General features: G+C 41.9%; 1 protein-coding gene across 2 annotated transcripts; it reads right to left on the bottom strand.

The window, feature by feature from the left end:
- Positions 1-8,710: 8,710 nt before the first annotated feature.
- Positions 8,711-12,646, bottom strand: LOC103698226 (zinc finger CCCH domain-containing protein 24-like). 2 transcript variants are annotated; one of them, XR_001878991.3, is made up of 3 exons: positions 12,248-12,646; positions 9,124-11,617; positions 8,711-8,966 (listed from the first exon to the last, which is right to left on the bottom strand). XR_001878991.3 is itself a non-coding variant. In XM_008780216.4 (2 exons), the coding sequence occupies exon 2, from the start codon at positions 11,589-11,591 to the stop codon at positions 9,342-9,344; it is 2,250 nt and encodes a 749-aa protein (XP_008778438.1). In that variant the 5' UTR covers positions 11,592-11,617; positions 12,248-12,646; the 3' UTR covers positions 8,711-9,341. The 2 variants fall into 2 exon arrangements, 1 of the variants encoding a protein (XP_008778438.1); XM_008780216.4 differs by having other exon boundaries at positions 8,711-11,617.
- Between the last annotated feature and the right edge of the window lie 319 nt (positions 12,647-12,965).

Raw genomic sequence — 12,965 nt, 5'->3', positions numbered from 1 at the left:
AAGCATTGTCCTTATACAACAAAGGTTCTATTTTTTTTTTATATATTTTTATAACCCCTATATGCAATAGTGTTCTTGGTGCAAGCACAATTGTATTCAATACCATTTTATCAACAAATTGGTTTTCAAAGCTGTGCCATGAATTTTCACAGTTTGCAAACCTTTTTCATTTGAAACCTTTTATAAGTTTGTGCCAAAGCAGAAAATATTTCAATTTAAGTGCCAAGGATAAAACCAACATTAGCTTTGAGAAATCATCCATAATTACAAAATTAGAGAGCTTATCTCCTAGGTTCACAATCCTAGAGATCCAAATAAGTTCTTATGGAGAATTTCCAACGGCTAAAAGGTGGAAACAATGTTTTCAAATTTAGAAATGATTCTAGTTTATTTTTCTAGATGACATACATAGCAAACTTTGACCTTGCAAAAATTAATCTAAGTGAACCAATGACAAGGTCTTTTGAGATTAAGTCCATACTAGTATGAGTTGATTTTATATGCCAAAAGTGGTTTCTTTAATCTTGGTATTCATAGTGTATATATTTAAAGGCATACCAAGTATACATTCTCATGTCTATGATCAATAAGATAATACCATTGATAAAAACTCTCAATCAAGTATATAGAGAATTCATAGAGTTATTCTTAATAAATTGATTAATCATTTAGCAACTTATCCAGCAGTAAGTAAGGCATACTATAAAATGAAGTGATTTGATTATATTTTTTAAAAATATTACCTATATCACAAAATTGATTAATACCTCCAATTTATGTTTTAATTAGATACTAAGGCAAAGAGAATGATGAGATGCAAGGATTACTAATTTCATTATTCTTTTCATTTCAATTATTTTTCTAAAGTATATTTTAAGTTTCATTCTTTAATATATGTCTAGAGCACCCAATTTCTAAATTAGCATCTTTTGTTGGAGCCTTGAGTACTAGACACACCTATAGAAAATATTTAGATTTTCAACTTAGGAACCCAAGCTCTTTTGGGTCCTTGTAGGTTAGCTATTATTGTTCCTTTTGGAACCCATATTTTCTTAATGGCTATTTTGTCCATAGGCTTGCAGATTTTAGGATTATAAGGAATATATTTCTGCATACTCTTATTAAATTTAACAAACATCGATTTAATATAAGTAGATGATGGATTTTTAATTTTTTGTTTTTGTTCATTAGGTTCATCAGATAAATTAGAATCCGTTTTAGGATAGATAGTGGAGGATTTAACACATATATCATTAAGGAATTTTTGTGTGTACCAAGATTGATATCCTAATCCAGCCTTTTCAAATTCAGCTCTTTGATTATTTATCATTAAGTTCAGTTTTTCAGAGCTGATAGTAAATTTTTTAACTATAGGCTTAAATTTGTTAACTTCTTTAGTTAGCCTTTCATTGTCTTCTAAAAGTAATTTATTATTTTTCTAAGTTATATCATAGCTTTCAGCAAGAGATAGATTTTTCTGATTTAGCTTTTTATTCTTTAAACTAAGCTTCTTATATTCTAAGTATAAATCAGAAAAAGCATCATGAAGTTCATCAAATGTAAAATCAGATTGAGCTTCAGTATGTACTTGATTTTTGAATGAGAAATCACTTTGTGTTCGAGTACATACCTCATCTTCATGTGCTACAAAGCATAGATTTTCAGTTTCAGTTTGATGCTCTTCTTCTTCGGAACTAGTTTCAAATTCACTAGAAACGTTAGTGCATTCATATTTAACTTCAAGCATATTCCATATTTCCTTAGCAGTTATGCAAAAAGATATGCTATTAAGTTCACTATCATCCAATGCACAATATAGAATATTCATGGCTTTTGCATTTTGCTGAGCCATTTTCTTATCATGATTAACATTTGTATGTAGCCCATTGACTATGATACTCCATAAATCGTAGTCATGTGCTTGAATGAAAATGCGCATGCGTGCTTTCCAATGTGTGTAGTTTATACCATCAAATAGTGGAGGTCTATCAATTAATTGTCCCTCACTCATAGAACATCCCACTTGGGTTGTCATGATCTTTAACTCTTGATTGTGAGATCAATGAGTACTATTAGAGAACCTGGCTCTGATACCACTTGTTGCCCAAGGTGACAAGCCAAGAGGGGGGGTGAATTGGTTTCTTTTAATTTTAACTATCTTACTTGTGTTAAATGATGAGTTAGTGAACTTAAACAAATCACAATGCAAACAACAAGAAGTATAGTGGTTCGGTGCTCTCCTTAGCACCTACGTCCACTCCCCAAGCGACCCCTTGGGAATTCACTATAATCCCGCGGATTACAGTTGGATTGTTTTCCGGGCTCACAATCCAAAAACCTTTACACTTTGGTTTTCCGGGTTCACCAAAAACCTATGTTGGTTTTACGGGCTCACCAACGAACCTATACAATTGGTTTTACGGGTTCACCAATCAACCTATGTTGGTTTTACGGGCTCACCAACGAACCTACACAATTGGTTTTACGGGTTCACCAATCAACCTATTCCGTTGGTTTTGCGGGCTAACCAACCAACCTTTACAAGTAGTTTAACAAATAAAGAAAGAAGATTTAAACTCCTAGATGAGCAAATATAACAATATAATCTACAAAGAAGAGTTTAGAGAATATTTATCGCTTGATGTGACTTCTCTCTTCTTTGTCAAGGATGCTTCACTCTTCAAGGGTGGATGGAGCTCTTGATGACTCTTTGAATTTGCTCAACCACTTTCTTTTGATTCTTGAATGAAGCACTTGGATGAAGCTTCCCTTGTTAGGGTTCTCTCTTGAATGCACTTGATGTATATTCCCCAAAGCTTGCTTCCTCTGATGAATACTCCCTCTTAAATACTTCTCCAACCTCCAAATAGTCCTTTCTGACCGTTGGATTGAAGAAACTAGCCGTTTATAGCCGTTGGGAGTCCAAAAAGCATTTCTGCACAACTAGCCGTTATGTTCAGCCCGTGTTTGGGTCGGCTCAACCTGTCCTTGGGTCGACCCAACCTTTACTTGGGTCGACTCAACCATTTCTTGGGTCGACCCTTTCAGAAAACACAGAAACTTGAAATTCAGCCTTCTGTTGCCTTGGGTCGACCCAACCTTTCTTTGGGTCGACCCAAGGTCAGCTTCAGAAAATTCAGAGCCTTGAATTTCAGCCTTTCTTCACTTGGGTCGACTCAACCTTTCCTTGGGTCGACTCAAGGTTTACTTGGGTCTCAACTTCTTCTTGGGTCGACCCTCTCAGTAAATCCAGAGAGCATTCTTCCTTTGCATTTTGAGGTTCTTTGGAGGTTGGGTCGACTCTTGCTTACCTTGGGTCAACCCAACTCACTGTTCATTTGTGCTGTTTTTGCAGGAGTGTGCCAGATGATTCCTCGATGTGCCGGGGTCGACCCAATCAACCTATGGGTCGACTCAATCCACACTTTGCTGCATTCTCAAGGTTAGTTTCATCCAAATGAACAAGACCATATATATATTTCCAATTAAGCAAATGTACTGAGAGCAATGAACTTATAAATGAAGTATCAATTTTAACTTATAGCATACTCTAGAGAATTGCTTGTTAATCATCAAAATAACACTATCATCCTCAAGAGCAAATGGGTTAGACCCATTATTGACTTTAGTAGTACTCTCACCAATGGCTGAAATCAAACCTAGGGTGGTGAGCCAGAACCGCATTTGATTCCGCCACCTCTTAAAGTTTTGACCATCAAACTTTTCAGATTTAGCACTAAGATTTTCAGATATGTGGGAAGCCATTAATTTGTAGCTTAACACAATTTTGACACATGTAAAAATGAGAAGGTTTATGTCAAATTATTGCACTGATATCTAATTTGAACTTTAGATGTCTAATTGAAAAATCTAAAGAATAACAGCCAGACAAGCTCCAGATCGGTGGTGGAGCACTTGGCTCACTTAAGTACCAGCCTTTCTTAGGCACGTATGCCTTTTTGACAAGTTTTTCTTAGACACCGTTATTCAATAGATAATTTCACTAGATATCGTTCAATTTTATCCTAAGTGCAATATTAAGCCAGCTCCTATGAATTAACCAATTTTCGAATTTTCGTTTGAATGGAATCTGGAAATTACTCCGTAAGGAGTCCAAATGGAGGTATTAATAAACCTCTTGGAGGTTAAGCAATCTAAAATTTTGCTTGAAAAATTAAGTACTACAGTAAAGCTAGCATAAATGTGTAACAGCTGAAATATAACAATTTATAATTATGCAGCAAAATATATAATAAATATTGCAATCTAAAATCTAGTGCTAACAGTATATAAACTTTCCTGGATTGTTAGCCTAGATGCACAAATATAATTGACAAATTAAATATTTCTAATATTCAAAAACAATAAATAAGAAGAATAAACTAGCAAATAACTAACTTGACAATATAATAATAAAATGAAGAAAGAGAGAGAAGATGGCATGTGGATCGAAGCACGCTGATGCGCTGTCCCAGGAAAGTTTATGCCCCCCACGCACGGGTCTGCTGGCACAGATCTCCTAGAGATACGACGACCCAATACAGAACCACGTCTTCCCCGTCAGTGCGCCTCCAGGGAAGAAAGAAGAGCACGTTCACGCTTGCAGATAGCTCAAAAGAAACTTAGAAAAATTATGAGGAGAAGAAAAATTTTCTTTATTTCTTTTCTCCCCAATGATCCCTAGAGCCTTTTTTATCTAGACTCTTAGAATAGGGAGAAGAGAAAATTTTGATTGTCCTTTGAAATGATCCCTAGAGCCCTTTATATAGGCTCAGGCACGTCAAAAGAAAAAAATTTCCCTCCCGCGGATTGATGACGTGTCTTCTTGTGCTCCTTTGATTCTTCGGCTTATTGCATCTTGGCCGTTCATGCTTCCTTCCTTCTTCGAGGGGCCTTTCCATGTTTGCTCCTGCGCTGGATACAAGACACTTGTCATGGTTTGCTTTCATTAGAAATTCTTCCATGTTTGCTCCCTTGCTTGTGCACGGATGCTTGCCACTTGGCCGTTAACCAATTTTGGTTTTCAAATTTTTAAATTATTTGATTTAATTCAACAGATATGACCCAAGTAGAAGATACAGACCTCAAAGTCGCCAGACTAGCGATGGGATTGCATGTCATGTCTCAGCACGTTGTGAAGGACAGGAGCCAGATCGTTCCTATCGTGGAGCATAAACTTTCGACTGCTGATGAACATAATAGAATCGGGTCTTCGTCGGAGGACACCTAATCTGATCGAGGAGAAGAAAAAAAATTTCAACCTACTCAACTTGGATCTCTCAAAAATATCTAGAAGAAAATGGAAGGAATCAAAAAAGTAGGACTTTAAGTTCTCTTTTCTTTTTATTGATGATTTAAAAAAATGAGGTATATAGCCTCTATATATAATGGTGAGATCCATTCTTACATAATTTTGATCAGATTCCTCTTCCTAATCTAAGAATAGACATCATTAGCAGAAATCTTTCAGAAAAAGCTAAAAATTTTGAGAAGGTAGATCTCGATCTCTATATTAACTCTGTCTTCTATCCCTCTGCCTTATTCTTTTTAGATAGAGAGCTACGTCCTATCCAATTCTTGCCCAAAAAAAAAAAAATTATTTTGTCACATTGTAAATGTCGAAAAACTATCCAATTTAGAAAAAAAATATTATCTTAATTGGACGTCATATGACCAAGTTATGGCCTTCGAAAATTTAGCATGCGACTCGGCGTCCCAATGTGACAGATCTTGCTCTTGGACCCTATTCAGCTCTGCTCATAGTGGCCAAAGTGGTGCACATTGATATAGAAATCCTCTTAGATCAACACATAGCCGAGGATTTCCATACTACCCCACAAGAGGACTATAGTTAAAGTAAATGCCGGATGGAGTCTGAATGTGGTAGTCGGTGGGAGATCGGCTACCTTTGAATTGCCCATGCAAGTTCTCATTATATAGTAGTCTTCCGTGTTTCCTTCTTCATGTGTGTACTCGGCTAATAAGTTGGTACCACACTAATTGGAGCAATAGGTGAATAAAAGCTTTTCTTCATCCTCTCTCCCAATCCTTTCTCCCCCCCCCCCCCCCCCCCCTGTGTCTTATTCTGATGCATGTATGCATGGGAGTCAAGCACGCCAATGTGGAGTTCTCTTGCCTCCTCAATAGTTGACTATATGAAGAATTGGCGTCTCGACTTGGGCTATCCTGACTCGAAGGGGTTGGTTAGCACACCAAGTTTCCGGCCTGAAGGCTAATCAATTGTGCTGAGGACCGGCTTGACTCAGGTGCTGAGTGGGGAAAAATACTGGAGGGCTTAATGTGAGCTGTTTGGGTTGTACGAAGCTGCAATCCATTAGAAGTTTCTTTAAGAATGTTGCTTGTGTTCGGAGTTTAGTTCGTGACCGAGCTTCGACTTGAAACAACAAAGACAAAAAAGTCCTTTTGACGAAGAGTATTTGGTGGAGTACCCTCCATGCCTAAGTTAGAGCAATACTCGGAGAATAAAGAAGGTTCTTTGGGAGTGACAGTGCAATGATCTGTTAAGGCATCAGAGCACTTACCTGAAAGGTCTCTTTGAGAGTAGATTGTATAGGCGAAGGCTAGCGTCTGTTGCTCAAAAATTCGAGCACGTGGGTCATCAGTGATTGATAGGCCACTGCACGTTCTAAAAATTATGCGCGAGCAATTCACACTCGTATCATACCCTACTCCCTCATAACAAGAAGCCTCCTGATCTCCTGCCTCACTCGCAGCTTCGTCTTTAAACTGAAGCAAATGGTAGACTTGTGGAGATTCATCCTCTGCCCTGATGACTAGCAATAGTCGTCCAAGACCCCTCTAAGGACCGATGCATCCTTTGCCCTCATCCTGACTGGAAGAAGGCAGTCGTCTGCAAAAACGAGGTGAAAGATCGGTCAGGCACCGAGGGCTGATACATAAGCCTCCAACTCCCACTCCCGACAAGTCATCCGTATAGCGTAAGAAAACATATCAGTATAAATAATAAATAAATAAAAGGAAAAGGGACAACTCTAACAAAGCAGCCCAATGGTAGACCAAAAGAAAGGCAACATTAGCTCTTCCCTTGCCACTTCCTATGATGGCGTGTGCTAGCAGATTGGGTAAACTAGAACTGCACTCCCATTAGCAAATGACATTAAGGCACCCAGCCTAGGTGTACCCTACTGGAAGCCATTTACTTTCCTTTCTTATTGGAAGACCAACAATTCCACAGAATAATTTTATGTTGACATCAAAATGGTACAGAGACAATCAAGATGCCTTTGTAAGTCCCACATTCACACAGCATAATTACATGATAACACAAGTTTTGTGGAACAAATTCAGATTTTGCTTGTAATAGACAGATCAACAAAGCTGGAATATTAAGTCACCATCTGGGATTCTTAAGGAGGAATGCGATACTGGGAATCCATCGTGCCACCAACAAACCCCACAAAACCCTGAACCCCACTCTGATTAGGACAACCATTTATTCATCCGTTAAACCAAAAGTCACATCTACTAACGATACGGCTAATTGTTAGGCATCTGATTCAAGTTTCTATGTCAAAATTTGAGCCAATTACTATGCAGAATGGAAACCTTAGCAATTATAAATTCCATGTCAAAGGAGAAATGATTTTCTGCAAGCCACTCCTCTAGGATAAAAGCCAAAACATCACCTCATTTCCCAGACAAACAATAGCATTAAGCATCAACCAAGTCCACCAAAATAAAAAAGGCTTGCCAAAGACATGCACCTCTTAGAAGATCACGCACCATAGCATCTAATGATTTTCCGATAGAAAAAGTGTATGCCAAGATTGATCATGAACATTGGGGACCTGTTTATCAGACATACAAGTGAAATAAAGGTACAGGCCTTCTACAACCTCCTGCCACCTGTTTATCAGACAGTCTCCAACTTCCCATGTTTACAAACCATTCAAATAACATTATTTCCTCTTGAAATTATAAGATGATGGATACCCTAACAAAATCCACCAAAATAATGAGCACAAAGACTCCTGCAAAATTTGCAGGTAGACTTTCTAGAAAATCTATTCCATTCCCATCATCATTCTCCAAGCATAGCTGAGCTGGAAATGAGGCTTCTTAAACATGTTCTCACCACTAAATCTGATCTCAAAACCCATACCAGCTGCAAGATCCTAAATCACCACAAATTTCCTTGCACTAGAGCAGGGGAACATCATCATAGACAAAACCACTGAATATTTTCAAGAGCCCCGGCAGAAAGCTTGATATAAGACATTCAAATTTGGATGTTCTGATAACAAGAGATGCCCAAAAGGTGGCAGCTCCAAAAATTCCTAAACCCAATTTTGGCTCTTTATTGACATCTTCTACAGCAAGCCAAGAACAACCAACCAAATCCCACGACTTTTTGCATATAAACTATTTTTTAATCTTTAAAATTTATAAAAAAAAAATACTCAAGTTCAGAATAAATTTAGTGTCATCCATACCAACTTCATATCCACCATGGCTTAGATAGAACCCACCCTATTAGAGTGTCAGATTAGATACCCTAAATTGCCACCTCTATTATTAGGATCCACCGCCACTGATTCCACACAATTGAAAGAATACTTTCAACACAAAAGCAGCAAAACATCGAGAAAGTTAATGCATCAGCACTTAGAAAAACCAAAAGGATAAGATATAGACAGAAAAGCATGAAAGAATGGAGAAGGAAACCAGGTGGAAAGAACGGCGAAGAAAATGAAATTGAAATAATAGCAATAAAGTTTAATCAAAGGTTACATCATACAGAGAACTTATGCACCACCTTTTCCTGCCATCAGATACTCCAAAACGGCATGAATAATCCAAATCCACAAGTAGGACATGTCAGCATAATCTTATAGTTCATTTTTCTCTTCATCCCAACAATAGACCAGGTCATAAAACATAAGAACTCCCCAGCGGGGCTCCCCCTCTCTTCTTTTCCCAAGTTCCTAAAAATCATAATTAACAGAAGAGAGAGCATAAGGGGAGCAAGAGAAAGGCTAGACAAGTTTCAGTGCAATAAAACATATAGACTCTGGCTTTAGAGAGCTCAAGAAAAGAGAAAAAGAAGTAAAGAAAATTTCAAGCTATAGGAGAGTAATATACCTGGGTAGAAATTTAAATAACCCAGAGATAAATTCCCTCCACTTTTTACCTCTCTAAACTCCTCTTGAAGTAATAATAAAAAATGAATCGCTGAATACTACCCCCTTCAACTTCTTTCCCATCTTGGCCATCCCGAATAACGGAAAAAAATTATTTACTAACCCATTAACTACTACCAGTACCCCCGCTTGCAGCTTAGTAAAAACTTGCCCTTTTTACTAAGCTACCATCTGATCCAGCTGCATCTGTTCAAGCCATGCGCTCAGGACCGCAGCTTGATCATGCCCATCAATCTGAGCATTAGCATTCGAAGCCTCACCAGCACCACCAGCACCACCACCTCCACCAGCAGGAAGTGATACCGGTGGTCCAACAGAAGTTGCCGCCGCTGTAACTAATTTTTCAGGTGGAGATTCCTTGACCAATGAATGGACCCAGGACAGGTCCGGCTCCTCGCCACCAGACCGCAGCTCAAAAGATGAGGAACGCCTGAGCCGACCCAGCTCCTCACCATTCACACCCCAGTCCAACGTTCCAGAGGGCGATGCCCACTTGGACCATGATGAGTTCACAGGGGAGCCTGCAATTGGCGATGAGCCAGAACCAAGATCACGAGAGCTAAGGCTCCGCAGTGTCTGCTGCTGCTTCTCCCGCTGGGCAAATGCAGCCAACCGGGAGCTCATTGGGGAGAGTGGTTCGATGGCACGGGGAGACATCCGGCCAGGAGAAGAGATCCCAAGCGAGGCCTGCAAGAGAGAGGACTGCCCAGGCAGCTGCTGGTGGTCCACAGCTTTTGGCGAGAACACGTTGGTACTGATCGGTGAGAGCAAGCTCTGCTGCTGCTGCTGGAACTGGTTGAGGATAGCAGTTCTGTGTGATGGCAAGAAGATAGACCCCTGATCAGAATTGTACCTTGGAGAGGAGATCTCAGCAGAGAAAAGTTCATCAAGGTTCGACGGGGTCAGGGTCTTTGATCGGGCCGAGTGATTCGCAGCTGCAGAGCCAAGACGAGAGTAGCACAGATCATTAAGCACTTGCTGGGCATCAAAATCTGGCATCATCGACAAGTCATCCATCGGCATGTCCCTTGCACTCAGAGATGAGCGCAGCCTACTAGAATGGAGATTGCTTCCAGGAAGGTGCAAGGTCGGCACATTGGGCTGCGGCCAGGCCAGAGAGGAGTGGGCCATGCTGTTGGCTGAGGGCGAGATGGGTGGTGTGAAGGGTGACATCACCGAAACCGACGACGGAGACCCAGGCATCAGACCCATGGCTGCCGCCATCTCCATTGCAGCAGAAGCAGAGGACCAGGGCGACGGCACAGCCGAGCCAGTCGACATATACAGCGGGCGGAGCTCCTCATTGGTGTGAGCAAAGAAGCAGACCCGGCGAGAGCAGCTGGTCCCATCCTTGCAGAGACGTGTTCGGTACTGCGCCGGGTGAAGCCAGCACTCAAACACCCCATGCGCGTACTCGCACATGTCCCCCCGCCGGCAAGTGCCCTTCCGGAAGTCAGGGCAGGGGACGCAGCTGTAGTGATACTTCCTTGGGTCGCGCCGCCGGGCGTTCTCACCCGGGTGGACGAACGGGCACTCAGTCCAGTCATGAGAGTAGGCCCGCGAGCAAGGCCGGACTTTGAAAGAATACATTCGGAACTCATCAGTGGCGTAGACGCTATTCTTGATATCCGGCAGAGACGGATCGACAGGATACTCTTTCTTCTCGGAGATGGCAGATGGGGGCAGATCGGCAAACTTAGCATTCATCGGGGAGGAGGTGGAGTCGGATGATGGGGATCCATCCTCATCAGGGGATGACGACAGGGGTGGAGAGTTCGAGTTTGACGAGCTCGCTGCCGCCGCAGTCGTCGTAGTCACGTGAAGAACATGTTGCAGCCGCAGCTGCTCACCACCCGAAACACCGCTAGAACCCCCAAGTACCTCTTCAAGAGCAATTTTGACAGCACGCAACTTGGGCGGCACGACGATCACGTCCGCCGGCCGGTGGCCATTGGCATCGACAGCATTAGGATCAGCACCGGCAGCAAGTAGAATCTTAACAGCATCGACAGCGTTCGCCGAGCCACCGGAAGCGGCGCAGTGGAGGGCAGTGGTGCTGTCGGGGCCGCGGCCGCAGCCCCGGTTGACGTCGACGACGGAAAGAGAAAGTATGAGGCGGAGAACATCGAGGCTGCCGTAGGTGGCGGCGACCATCAGGGGAGTTCGCCGCTCGAGAACCATCTGGTTGGAGCCCTTCTTGCGGCCATACCACATGCCGACTTCGTCGACCGCAGACGGGTCCCGGTCAAGGGACCGGCGGAAGCCGTCAGCGTCGTTGTTCGCGGCGAGCTCGAGAAGACTGGAGAAGCAGTCGTCGGTGACGACGGTGAGGTGGCTCATCGATCTGGCGAGGGAGGAGCTTCGGGTTTCTTCCGAGAAGGCCTTTATGCGCTCCGGACCACCGCACATGCCTTCGGCCTGTTATTAATAGGCTACTGAAGACGCCCAAAGAAAAAAAAAACTTTACTATTAGTGCGGAATAAAGAAATTGCAGATATCTTCGCACTAGATGCTGAGTAGAGATTGAGATTTAAGCGGGGGAAGAGGATATAAGTGGAGATTTGGTGACGATTCTCTCTATGATCATGGTCATGGAGATCTTACAAAGATTAGACCGAAAAAATTAACGTTAAAATGGAGTCCAGAAAGTCAAAAGTCGAATCAATATTTAGGATTGTGTGGTAAGATCAGCGAAAAGAAAAAGGACAGAAAGGGAAAGATCTTTGAATGAAAACAGCAAAACTTTCCTTTTCATCGATTTCTTTACATAGAAACAATTATTATCGAGATTTAACATCCCGGAGATCAAAACAGGGTTCAAGATCTCTATTTTCAGTTTACAAATCATCGGATTTTCAGGTAGAAACCGATCCAACATTATTCGAAGTAGAATTATCAACCGATTAACATATACAGCGACAAAATTTTTAAAAATCATCAAACTTCATCAAATCAAACTTCCATAAAACACTCAAAAATCTAAATCAGGATATCTTCCAGCCCAATACCCAAAATCCTGCCACAAATCCCTAAAACCCGATCATAAGGGAAATCAAAGAGCGTACCAATTTTATGGGAGGTAACGGAGATATAATCAGCCAAAAACGAGTAAAATCGCCATCAAACTGGCTCCGATTAGCTGGTAAACTTCAGATCCTTCGCCCACCGGAGAAGCGGAACAAGTGGACGGCCGAAAACAGCACGAGCTCCTCAAAAAATCGTCGACAGCTGGGGAGAGCCCAGGCTTCCATCGCCGAGTACCCAAAAACTCGCCGATCTATAAGAAGCCGAGAGAGAGGAAAGGTGTTGCTAACTTCTTCCAGGCTTTCGGACTCCCCTCTAACGTCTCCAAATTAAGCCGAAGTGAAACGCTCCCACAATGACGGGCAAATTTCGCACTGAGATTTAACCCCGTCTCTTTTCTCTACCAACCTTCTCGTTTCTACCCCTTGCGGTTTGATGAAATTCTCTCGAAATTCGTCCCGAGAACTGCCTACCGACTGAATTCAAACAGGCGGTGACAGGCCCAGCCGGTGGAAAAGAGGTCGGCGAACCGGTTAGGTTTGTGCTGAGTGACCGGATAAGCCCTGGAGCCGCGGACGCGTGCGCGTCTCGTTGGGTGTGCTGGATTGGAATCCGAAATCGAGTCCGCGAATCCGGTGCCCGTCCGGACTCCAGCCAGGAGTCAAATCCGGTTAATAGTGAGGTCAAATCCAACTTAGCCGCCCATCTTGACTCATGGTCTCATATTCTCACCCTGAAAAATAAAACGCATCTTTTTTA

The sequence above is a fragment of the Phoenix dactylifera genome, unplaced genomic scaffold, assembly GCF_009389715.1.
Source record: "Phoenix dactylifera cultivar Barhee BC4 unplaced genomic scaffold, palm_55x_up_171113_PBpolish2nd_filt_p 000450F, whole genome shotgun sequence".
Taxonomy (NCBI): Eukaryota; Viridiplantae; Streptophyta; class Magnoliopsida; order Arecales; family Arecaceae; genus Phoenix; species Phoenix dactylifera.
The sequence above is the reverse complement of the archived record's forward strand: the minus strand, read 5'-3'. Positions and strand labels throughout refer to the sequence as shown.

What these genes read in the sequence shown, in the direction of transcription:
- LOC103698226 (XM_008780216.4), bottom strand. Translation starts at nt 11,591, where the DNA reads ATGTGCGGTGGTCCGGAGCGCATAAAGGCCTTCTCGGAAGAAACCCGA.